General features: G+C 39.8%; 1 protein-coding gene across 1 annotated transcript; it reads right to left on the bottom strand.

Moving 5' to 3' along the window:
- Positions 1-2,543: 2,543 nt before the first annotated feature.
- On the bottom strand, positions 2,544-3,509 carry LOC113838640 (olfactory receptor 52N1-like). Its single transcript, XM_027434232.1, is given in 1 exon segment — positions 2,544-3,509. A coding segment is annotated over 1 exon segment (966 nt).
- Positions 3,510-12,624: the final 9,115 nt, after the last annotated feature.

The raw sequence follows: 12,624 nt of genomic DNA, 5'->3' as shown, positions 1-12,624 counted from the left end.
GACCCTGTTAGAATGGATGGAATGGATTGGTTGTTGTTAGCAGAAAAGGCTTTGGAAAACCTGCAGGGCCATACCAGGTCAAGGCATTGAGCAGTGCTGTTTTTGGTTACCGAGCAGTACTTGGCACTAAACAGTTTTGTCCTAGAGAGTGCCTACTGTGGCTGCAAATACTCACACATAAGGGGAGGAGCCTCAGGTAGGGAAACCCAAGGAAGCAAAGTGCCAAAAACCTTGCTTGGGCTAGGAGACTGACCTGGGAGGAATGAAACCCACAGGCAGCTTCCTAGCTGTGTGAGTGGACAGAGAGGGAGATGGGAGGGAAAGATGAAAGGTTATTCAGGCACTGATGCAGCATTGGAATATATCTCACCAATTATCACCACCCACCTTCGGGTTAAGACTCAAAACTCCTCACAACAGCTAATGCAGAACACAATGTGGAATCAGAACTAGATTGATAACAGATTGTTTATTAAGAAAGTACTCAAACAATGGAGCCAGTGACCAGGTTGACACTGGATGCCTGCCTGTCTACTTAGCCAGGCCAGAGGGAAATAAAAAGAGCCAAGTGTATGCCTCTCTGATATTTAAAACCTTGCTACATCACTCTGACCACACTGAAGCAGGTTTGGTCAGTGGCACCTGTGACAAGCCCCAAGCAGGCGTTGGCATAATTTCCCCCTACAGGAGCTCACATGGGCATAAAAAATCCTTAGGAGAGCCAAGAGAGAGAAAGAAATCTAGCTGGTATGAAGGATGTACACAATTTGGCCAGACTTATTTTATTCCTTGGGTTTTTTCTTCCCTTCTACAAGATTTTTCAATGTTATCCTCTCTTGAGATATTTTAAGGATCACTTATTCTTATATATGAGGTAATTTCTTAATAGGTTTAATTGTCGGCTTGATCCTATTCCTTACAAATACCTCTACTGTTTATGGAGTAAAGCATATACTCAGACATTTTCAGACTGAAAATCATTGATCCTGGAAACACACTTCAGAATTGATAGGGTAATAATACTGGACCAAGAATGAAGGAGCCAAAATTCTGGATTGGTTGTAATCAATATTCATACTCCAAACTCAATTATATTCATATGATGATACCAATCCAAGAATTGCTTATTAGTTTTCAGTTATTACACTGAAATTATCAATAAATTCAGGAAGACTCTTGGAATCATACCAAGCATCATAAAATCAAATATATGGCCTTCTCACATTTATATCTGGGTAAAAGTAATCTACTCACAAATACTGTGTGTATCCCACATGTTACAGTAAACAACATATGTGAAACCATATGTAGTAACTGAGTTAAGTCCTCATTGTATGCAACATAGGGATCAATGATCTACTTACAGTTCAAACACACCTTGGAGTAGAATCATCAGAAAGAAGAGTGCCAGCACATACATGTGGATACAACAACTTTAAAAGAGCACACTGGGTAGGAGTTAGATGAACCGAGGGATTTTTTTCACTGCTATATTGTGCAAATTTTTATTTTAGTTTGTACAAATGCGCAAATATAATTTGCACTAAGTTTAATATATTTCTTAAAGAAAAACGAATACATATAATACATAAACCAAGCATAACTACCCTATGAGGTAAAAATAAATGTTTTAAAGAACAGACAGTTGGGATATTGCTCAATTCATGTTATTAGAAACAAAAATCAGACTGATGTTTAGTATGTATGAAGAAAAAGTTCACAGCATGAATAAAAGATTAATGATTATCCCCTGTCATCCATGTCAATAACCAAAACTAAAGTATCTCAGACATGTCCACCTTATATGGTGTCTCACTCTCAGAGGCAAAACAAGATCCTAATGTGTAACAACATAAAACAGTTTGCTTGTTCCTGACTTCTATAGAAATAAAAGCATATATTTCATGTCATTCATTTATGGTTATATTTGTTTAAACCCAAACTATATTGTCAGTTAATTTGATGGATGAATTGATGAATATTGCCATTACACCTGCTTCTAGACTGTAGAAGTAATCATCCCATGATTCACATTCTCTTAAAAGGGTTTTTTTTTGTAATCATGTGTATGAATTACCAAGGAATATATGTCTGGGAAACTTGGGATTTGAAAACAGATAACATAGGATAGAAGAATAAACTGCAAGTGATCTTGTGAACACTAAGTTGAGATGAGGAAATAAGCACAAAAATTGCTGAAGACAGGCAACATATTGTCCATTGCCATTATTTTGGAAGCAGTCAACTCTAAGCCTGTGATCTAAAGACTACTGTAATGTTTGTGAGATTGTAACTCGGGAGAACAATACTTGTCCATCAAGACTGAACACAGTGAACTCACAGAAAGCTAACAGGAGGAGATTTTGGATTCAGAACAGGTTTTCTACTTACATGAACATGATTGCAGTTGCTCAAAACAGATAGAAGAGTCTGAGTCACATGCATGCACTTATTACAGCCAGACTAAAGCTTTGTGTGTTTTTTTTTTTTTGCTTGTTTAACCAAAAGCAGGCTAAGGGAACTATGACTTCTTAAAGTGTGCATTAAATTTTTTGAGAAGAACTTTCTTTCCCTTTAAACAAGAATCGAATGACAGTCTCTCCTATCTGCTTTGTTTTCACTCCATACACAATAGGGTTCATGGTGGGAGGCATGAGTAGATAGAGATTAGCCATAATGATGTGTATGTGGGGAGGGATGGTATGTCGCCCAAAGCGGTGTGTAAAGAAGGTGAAGAAGGCTGGGACATAGGTGATGACAGTGGCACTGATGTGAGCAGTGCAAGTGCTGAAAGCCTTCTGTCAAGCATCTGCTGATGACAGACTCACAACTGCCCGTAAGATCATGGTGTAGGAGACTGTGATGCACAGGATGTCAAATCCCCCAATGAGGAGGGCAACCATTAATCCATAGATGGCATTGATCTGAACATTGCCACATGATATTTTAGCGACAGACATGTGGTCACAGTAGGTGTGGGGGATGACATTACCCCTGCAGTATGGCAGGCGCTTGGTGAGGAATGTAAATGGGATGACAAGAATCACACCCCTTAGAAAAGTGAGCATCCCTGCCTTGGCAATGACCACATTAGTGAGGATAGTGGCATAGCGCAATGGGTAACAGATGGCCACGTATCGGTCTAGGGCCATGAGCATCAGCACCCCGGATTCCATCCCTGTGAAAGTGTGCACAAAGAACATCTGAGCCAGGCAGGCCTTGAAGTCAATCTCCTTGAGATTGAGCCACAATATGCAGAGAGTGTTGGGAAGAGTGCTGGTGCACATGAGCACATCTGTGAAGGAAAGCAGGGCTAGGAAGATGTACATAGGTTTGTGGAAGACTTCTTCGGAGTAGATAAGATACATGAGTCCAAAGTTCCCTGTAAGAGCGATGCTGTACATGGTAAATAGTGGGAAGGAGATCCACAAATGCACCTGTTCCAAACCAGGGATTCCATGGAGGATAAAAGAAGCTGGAGTCAGGCTGCTGCCATTCAGAAGTGACATGAGTGTTGGAAGTTCATTGTAGAGGATTCCAGAATTTTCTCTGTAACAGAAAATATCCCTAAAGATCACAGACTATGCAATAAATGCAATTTTCCTCCCAATAAAGGCTAATTTCTCTTTCTTGTGCATCATTCTCTCTTTGACTATATGTGCTTCCCTATTTTATTTGCATGTGGTTCATACATCTTGTGTCCATGGTTTTTTATACTTTTATACTTTTATTCAAACAATAATGACTGAGGAGATGAGTTCGAGGGACACTTATAGTTGAGAAATAATTATATAGTAACTGTGGAAGAGAAGCAGTTCTCTGAAAAGAAAGACAATATTAAAATTGGAAGTTTTGGGATAAATATATAGCATTCTTTTTCTTTCCATACTTGCACAAGATAAATATTTTCACTCATACCTGCTGTTGTTGGTTGACATGTTCTGTTTGACCAAGAGTTCTTCTGTTAAAACACCCCTTGTTGGAGTTACCTTTTAGAAGTCAAATGCCAATCACGTAATTGAAAGTGAAAAGTATGCAAATTACATGGTGATGTAGACTCCAAGATGATCCATTGAGCTTTTTCAAATGTTAAGAGACAAGACTATCTTAACCTTACCATCCTTTCTACCCTGTATTCTTTTCTTTCAGAAGAAGAATACAACCCCAATGTATAAATCTGATGCTTACCCTAAAGATTAGCGATGTTTCTCAAGAAAACAATTATCCATGGGTGAAGTCTTATTCACATCTTTAGCATTCAGGAAAATAAAACCTCTATTGAGAACTTGAGAGGCAACCACAGAAGGAACATGTTATTCTATTATTCTTTCTCCCTCTCTCTCCCTTTTTCTCTCTCCATGTATGTGAATTTGTATATGTGTGCATGAGTGAACCTCCAGGGAATAGTAATCTCCCACCTGTATGGGTGTGAATAGCCTAAACATAGCTATATCTGGATGCTAAGGACACTAACTGAGCCACTGGCAATTGTCTCCTAACTATATTTATCTTCCATCATAGTCTGAAACTCAAGAGGATGTCAATTTTCCTAAGTACAGCAGGGAGTAGATCTTTATATGCTCTTTTTAAATTTAATGTACCCAAAATAAAATTGATATTACACACACACACACACACACACACACACACACACACACACACACACACACACACACGTCTGTTTTGGGGGGGGGTTGTTGTTTACTTTTCTTTTCTTTTTATGAGACACAATTTCTCTATGTAACCCATGCAATCCTGTAATTTGGTCTATAGACCAGGCTGGCCTCAAACCATAGATCCATCTACCTCTGCCTCTCTAGCGCTACAATTAAAGTTATGCACCACCATAGCCTGCATTGACATTAATATATTTTTAAAGTCAAACAATTGAGTGGTATATGTCATGCATTTAGTGTCGTTGATAAATTTTATTATTATCATCATAAATTTCTGTGGATTATTTGGGATTATCTGGAGGTATATCATCATGGTGTCTGTGAAAAAAGTGAATGTTTCTTTCTTGTTTTATGCCTTTTTCTTATCTTTGTGTAATGCTAGCATCTCTCTGCTATAGGGTATTTACCAGAGGTAGTTTTAGCAGATATCCTTTTTTTATTGATGACTGGGAATGATGGTTTAAATGAGAAATGTCCCCTAGTCTCAGGTCTTTAAACACATGGTTCACAACTTGTAGCACTTCTTGGGGGAGGATTAGGTGGTACAGCCTTGATGGATGAAGTATGCCATGGGAGAGAAGATGTTAGACTTTCAGAGTAAATGCTTTGGCCACTTCTAATCTGCTTTCTCTGCTTTGTGCTTGTTAATAAGGATGTGATCTCTCAGTTTTCCATTCTTGCTTTCAAACCTGCTGCTTGCTTCTATGCTTTCTTACTATCCCTCTAGAACCATATGCCCAAATAAACTCCTCCTTCTATAAATTGTTCTAGTGATTGCATTTTAACCCAGGAATAGAAAATAAATAATACATTTAAGTATAATGAATCCTCCTAGAGTTACAGAAAACTGGTTCCAAAGAGCATATGTAGAATTGGAATTATAAAGTGGAATTATAGCCAGGTAACACAACTACAACCATTTAAAACACATCCTTGGCTAAATGCTTGCAGGAACTCAAACCAGTTTGAAATGTGTTTATATGATTATAACACTCAAATATTTTCAAGTATATCTCTGTATTTACCCCAAAATTCGTGTTATTGGTGTCCTGGTTAGAAATAACTTTAGCTAAAACATCAGAGTTTTGTTTATCCCTCTGTCTCTCTCCCTATGTCTGCCACAATTGTCTGTCTCTCTGTTTGTGTATGTGTGTATGTGTGCTGCATTCCTGTGATAAGAGGGCACTTGGAGTTTTACAGTAGCATATGGAAGTCCTTGGAAGATGTTGGTTTCTTTCTTCCTGAAATTTTCTGTGACTTAGTGTTTGAGACAGTGACTCACACTGGACTGGAAGCTCAACAGTATGGTTACCCTGGCTGCATACCACACTCCAATGACCTCCTTATCTCCACACTACTACCATGAATGATGTCTGCCAGAGTGATGTTGTCTAAGGTTGTCTAGGTTTCTATTGTCTAGGTTCTATAGACACAATGTCATGGCATTTCTTAAAAGGAAACTATTTAATTGGGATGGCTTGTTTATAGTTTCCGAGGTTCAGTTCATTATCATCCTAGTGGGGAGCATGGAAGTGTGCAGGTACACACAGTCCTGGCAAGGTAGCTGAGATTCCCACATCTTATGAGCAACAGGAATATGACTGACACACTCAGGGGTATCTTGATAGGAAACTTCAAAGCCTGTATTACAGTGACACATTTTCTCCACAGGCCACACACACTCCAACAAAGTCACACCTTCTAATAGTGCCACTCCCTATGAGATTGTGGAGGCCAGTTACATTTAATCTATCACAGATGTCTACATCTTTATGTGTGTGGTTGGTCCCAAAAGAACAACAGCCCACATTTCTATGCTTAGGCATTTCCAGTAACCTCACATTGTTCTTGCTTGCTATGTGCTATGTACTTCTCCTGAGATCACATCCAGAGTTCATTTCCTCTTCTAGGTTGGCAGATCTTTTGTCCCCACCACCTCTCTTCTACTTCATGCTCCATTCTCCTCATTACCTGTTAATGAAAAATAATTTTCTGAGCTTATTTGGTATGGTTTCTGTTTCAGTGACCCTTTGGTTGGGCCTGTGTATCTGTTATTTCCATTCAGAGGAATCCCATGGTTGCACTGGGTAGAAAGCTGGAGGGGACCCTTTTAGACACCCTAAGCCTGCTTCTAAAACTCCTAAGGGAATACTTAAAAATAGCCGGAGTTGAGGCCAGGCTGTAGGTTCAGTCCACCAATATCAGCTCTGTAGTAACAAAGGTAAGATGTCAGGAGTTCAAGAAAAGCATACAGGGATGCAGAGGTCATAAGGAAGCAGAAAGTTTGAGTCAGGTGTAGATTAGAAGAAAGGACATATGATAGGTAGGATTTTAGTTGGAGGGGGTGGTAGGGGAGGAATAGATGGAGAGAGGAACTGGGATTGTCATGTAATTCAATCTTGTTTGTAATTCAAATATATAAAAAATAGAAAACTAAAAAATATAAAAGCATACAGAAGAAGCTCATGGTCAATATGGTCCATGGGACATCTTGAGTCAGAAAACAAAAACAAAAACAGAAACACAAAATACAATTTTCTTGGTGTGGTCTATCTAAACCTAAATCTTATTCCTTTTGAGCCAAAGAGTGGAGGATTTTTGAAGGGATCATCCCAGTCTACACTAAATGTAAATTCAGGCAACCCTATCCTAGGAATTAAGACCCCATTTTATGATAAACACAAATCACCTCAGTATTGGTTGTTTTTTGATAATTTTAAACAAAAGTAGTGAACTTACATCATTTCCAGACTTTCTTCAATGCTTTTTACTCCTATGTTTCTCCCTTCATCGTGTACAATTCAAGACCTTATTATGTTTCTACAAGTTGCTTACTTTTCTGAAAACATGGTACAAATACTGTGATGTTTGTCAACTTGATTCTAACTGGAATTAACAAAAAATGAGCACTCACCTCTGAGGGATTTTTGGTTTAAGTAGGACATTCACTTTAATGAAGATTTCTGAAGTAGGAAGGCAAAGTTACAATCCACATATTTTGGACTGAGAAAATCATCCTGAGCCATGCCTTCTCCTGGAAGCCTATATAATGACTTGGAAGAAAGTTTTTGCTTTTTGCCTCACTAGCAAGTCAATTTCTTCACTGGCATTAGAAACTGATTTTTGGGATTCTGCTCTCTACTGAAGGCCAGTTGAGACATGCAGCTTTGGGACAGATTGCTGCTGGATTCTTGAATTTTCTATTCATAGGCAGCCATTGTAGGATTACATAGACCATAGTATGTAAGTCATTATAATAAAATTCTAATAAATTAAACACCCCCTCTCTGTGTCTCATTTCAGTGTGTAAAATCTGTTACTATAGAGAATCCTAACACCTCACCTTTTCCATAGAATACATTAAAATTTCCAGTTGCAAATCCATTGTGTGGCATTTCTCATATTACCCATGAAACCAATCACCATTTACAAAGCAATAAAATCTCTCTTTTCTTCCTTCATCCCCTCACCTGTCTCCCTTTGTCTACCTTCAGATCCTCCTCACATTCCCCTGACCCTCAGACATCTCTTCATTTCTCTCTCTGTGCCCATCCCACTGTCTATTCCTTACCATCTCTCTTCAACTAAATGCTCTGTCCCTCCCCCTCCATGTCTATGTCCACCCTATTTAAACATCTCCATCTCACTTTTCCTCCCTCCTCACTTTTATCAACCTAACCCTCCACACCCCCACCTTCCTTCCTCTTCTTCATTCCTCTTCTTCCTCTGTCACAAATAGTCTCACTACATATCCATGGCTAACCTGGGGCTCTTTAAGTAGCCCAGTCTGGCACTGAACACACAGAAATCCTCTAGTCACTGCTTCATGACCATGTTTTGGGAAGGAGTGTAGAATTAAATTGTGGTTGACATGGGAAATATTCTTGCCACATTTGACCACAATGTAAACAGCAAAAATATGATATATCACGAATGTGAGCAACTATTTTATTTAAAATGCATGTGTTCATCAATATATATGTATATCTGCACTACAAAATTGTTAGGAAATGAAACATGTATGTCGAATGTTCATGAGTATAGATCAGATGTAGCGTTACTAAATAAGTAGAAGAGGTAACACTAATTATAAACATATTTTAGTCAGGATTCTCTAGAGTGAAAGAACTTCTAGGATGAATATCTCCCTATATAAAAAGGGGATTAATTAGAATGACTTGTTTGATAATCCAGCTATTGGCTAATCTAACAATGGCTGTCCATAATTGGAAAGTGCAAGGATCCAGTAGTTGCTCAGGAAAGAAGGCTAAACATCTTAGCTGGTCTTCAGTGTATCCTGGAATTACTAAGAAGTAGGCTCTACTGACAGTGAGTAAATAAACTTGCTATCAACACCAGAGCAAGGAGTTGAATGTTAAAATCTGGCTTCTTCTCTGGCCCCAGATAGGCTTCCAGCAGAAGCTGTTGCCGAGATTTGGTCTGAATTATAGATCTGCATTTAAGCTGAGTCTTCCTACCTCAAAGATTCAGATCACAGGTTGATTCTCCCACTTCCAATAACAAAAACCCCTCACAGGTGTACCCCACACTTTTCCTTCTTAGTGAAATTCAGATGTAGTCAAATTGACAAGCAAGTGTAGCCATCATAGCCCCAATAATCTTAGAAACAAACAAATACACTAATGAAAAGACCCTTGCTGTAACACAAAAGATAAATGACCCAGAGACTGATATTGTGGTTCAAACTGAAGATCAGGGTAGCAAAACCACTGACCACTCGCTGTTGCTTCAAACTCAGACTGAAAGGCTGATTCACACACCACCAAGCCTCAGACTGCTGCCTCACTTCATTGTGGCTGGAGAACCCTGATACTTCAGTGTCTTCTTATCCTCCCTGATACTAAGTCTTGCCATCTTCAGTTAGGCTGGAGAATGAATGTCTCCTATCCTCAGTGTGGTAGAAAGACTGACTAACCCTGAATTTTCTCCTGTGATATATACCTCCCGAATTCTGGGATTAAACGCAAGAGCAATGGACTCTTTGAGACTGATAAAATGTAGTGTATAACTGGGTAACCTTGACATCAGAGAGATCTGTGTACCTGTTAATCTTGAGTCCTAGAATTAGAGGTGAGTAATAGTACTCCTACCTTCTTTCCACTGGGATTAATTAAAGAAGTGTGCCTGGCTTCTCTGGCTCATGATTGACTTGGTTGTCTAATCCTCCAAAAGTTTTAACAAATCATAAATAATATATAGCTACACCTGGCCTTGGGGAAATTTCCTCCCCCAATGTGAAAGCTGCATTAAGTACAAGATTGTGTCCCACAGTCCCTCTAGGGCACTGCTGGGACAGCAGCCTGACCCCATCATGATATAGGAAGCTACATTTCAAGGTGAAAATAAGTTTGTTTCTTTTTGTTGCAAAAATTCATTTTCTATTTCTTGGAATTTGATAAGATCATACCTTGAACATCCCTGCAATTTACTTGGTCTCCAATCTGTCTGTTCCTTGAAATACACTGTGCCCACAACACAATATTTTCTGTGAAATACTCTCAAGACTGCTGTCTCCCTATGTAGTCTACTTGAAAAATGCATATGTTGACAAAATTCCTTCTGAATACACCCATATTTTACCATCAAAAATGAGCCTAGAAAGTTAATTTCCAGGTAACTTCCTAAGACTCTGTCATCTGGGGATAGGTGGGTGGGAGTGTGGCAAGCACCTGGACCTGATATGTTGTGCCCCCAAAGTAAAGCCTACTTGCTTGGCCAAAACCAAGTTGTGACCTTAGCCTTTACATTTGGTGGGTGGGATTAACAATAACAAGGAGATGCTATTTTCTTTTTAATTTTAGTTTTTTTGTTGGTTTGTTTTGATCTGTTTTGGGAGAAAAGGTTTTTCTATAATGCTTTGATGGCTGTCCTGGAACTCACTAGGAGAACAGGTGGCCTCCAACTTACAGACCTCTGCCTACCTCTGCATCCCCCACACAAAGAGTGCTGGGATTAAAGGACGGTACAATAATACCCAGCAAAGGAGACTCTTATATGGCAGGTCTACTCCTGCTTTCTTTATCTCCTGTGGTTTCATAAGTTTTTGTACAAGAGTAATCCAACTTTACCACTCCTAGGGTAACCACACCCTAACAGATCAGATTTTAGTGCTGTTTTGCATGAGACACACCCTAAATTGCCCTATTGCAATTGGAGTCTTACAGTTTATTGGCTGTCCCTGCTGGGGTTAGTGGGTGTGGTCATATGAGGGAGGTATAAAAGCAACAGCATTTGGGCCATGAGCTCTATTAGAGTCCTTGGCAGAAGAGGATAGAGTCCATCCACCTGCTCAAAGAGAAGCCTTCAGCAAGGTGTTTGGAAGTGGCATCTGGAGTTATGGAGGCAGCTCAGTGGTTCTCAGAAGGTAAATCTTACTGGAAGGCTACAGGTTGCAAGTACAAAAGCCATGCTCTACAATCTAAAAAAAAACTGGAATGTGGTTTCAATGCTTAAACAGGAGAGGAAATCCAGTGTGTTTATTTCAACAGGCTGGGAGATCAAAGCCTGATACAGCATTCACCAAATCACAAAGCTAAACACCTATAACATATATGCAGGTGAACTAGCTCATACCCATGCAGGCTTTTTGATTAATTCTTTAGTATCCGGGAGATCCTTTGAGCCCTGTTAAGTTATCTGGTGGGGCAAGGTCTCCTGGTGTCCTTGAACCCTCTTCCTTCTACAATCATTCCTCCTACTCTTATGCCAGATTCCTTGTGCTCTGCCTAATTTCTGGCAGTGGGTCTCTGCATCTTCTCCTGTCAGTTGCTGGGGGAAGCATCTCTGATGATGGTTTGGATAAGAAGCCATCTGTGAACACAGCAGAATCATTCAGTAGAAACTGTTTATTCATTTCTTTAAACATTTATTGATGTGTGTATTTATCTATTTGCCAGTTGTGTTGCATGCAATGTTGTGCATGGGCTCCTCTTCATATAGGCCTCAGGTGAGACCCGTCGTTGGTTGGCCAATCCCAAAAAATTCAAACCAGCATGGCCCCAACAGGCATTGCTGGTAGGATAGATATTAAATCAAAGATTTTGTTATGGTGACATTTTGTTCATGATATGACAAATATAGCTTGCCTGAAGATTAGTGTTCCAAGCTTGGCTCTGTATTAGCCATAAAAGCCAGGCAGTGGTGGCACACACCTTTCATTCTAGTTGCCATATTAGTTAGCCATACAGTCCAAAGACTTTTTTTTGTTTGTTTGTTTGTTTTTGTTTTTGTGTCTGGAGACAGCGTTTCTCTATGTTTCTTTGAAGGCTGCTCTGGAACTCACTCAGGAGAAAAGTATGGCCTCGGAACTCTTAGAGATCTGCCTGCCTCTTTCTGGCAAGTGCTGGGATTAAAGGTGTGTGCAACAATGCCAAGCAGAAGAGACTCTTGTATGGCAGGTCTACTCCTGCTATCTTTATCTGATGTGGTTTCACAAATTTTTTTCTTTTTTTTTTTTTAACAAGCGAAATCCAAGACTAGGACTCAAAGGTTAAGAACCCCCAAACAGATCAGATTTTAGTGCTGCTTCTCATAAGCCAGACCCTCAATTGCCCTTTGGAAAGTGGAGGCTTGAAGGGGTCTGGCTGTCCCTGAAGGGCTTAGTGGGTGTGGCCACATGAATGAGGTATAAAAACATCAGCCCTTGGGCCAGGTGCTCCTTTAGAGTCATTGGCCATATGCAAGTTACTGCATTACCCCTGGAGGCAAAGAACAGCAATTTTCACCAGGCCTATAAGGTGACAGGTTTTTTTTTTCTGTAGAAGAGGGACATGGAAAAGACTGACCTTGTTTTGTCTAGGCAAAGGGGGTGCAATCAATTTTCCAGTGTGTAGCAACTTTGTCCACAGTCTCAGCCAGGTCCTGGCAGATGGCAGGTATCACATCTCAGCATCTTGCTCACTGGTCCAGGTGCAGGAACTAAGGTGCC

The sequence above is a fragment of the Cricetulus griseus genome, chromosome 3, assembly GCF_003668045.3.
Source record: "Cricetulus griseus strain 17A/GY chromosome 3, alternate assembly CriGri-PICRH-1.0, whole genome shotgun sequence".
Taxonomy (NCBI): domain Eukaryota; kingdom Metazoa; phylum Chordata; class Mammalia; order Rodentia; family Cricetidae; genus Cricetulus; species Cricetulus griseus.
The sequence above is the reverse complement of the archived record's forward strand: the minus strand, read 5'-3'. Positions and strand labels throughout refer to the sequence as shown.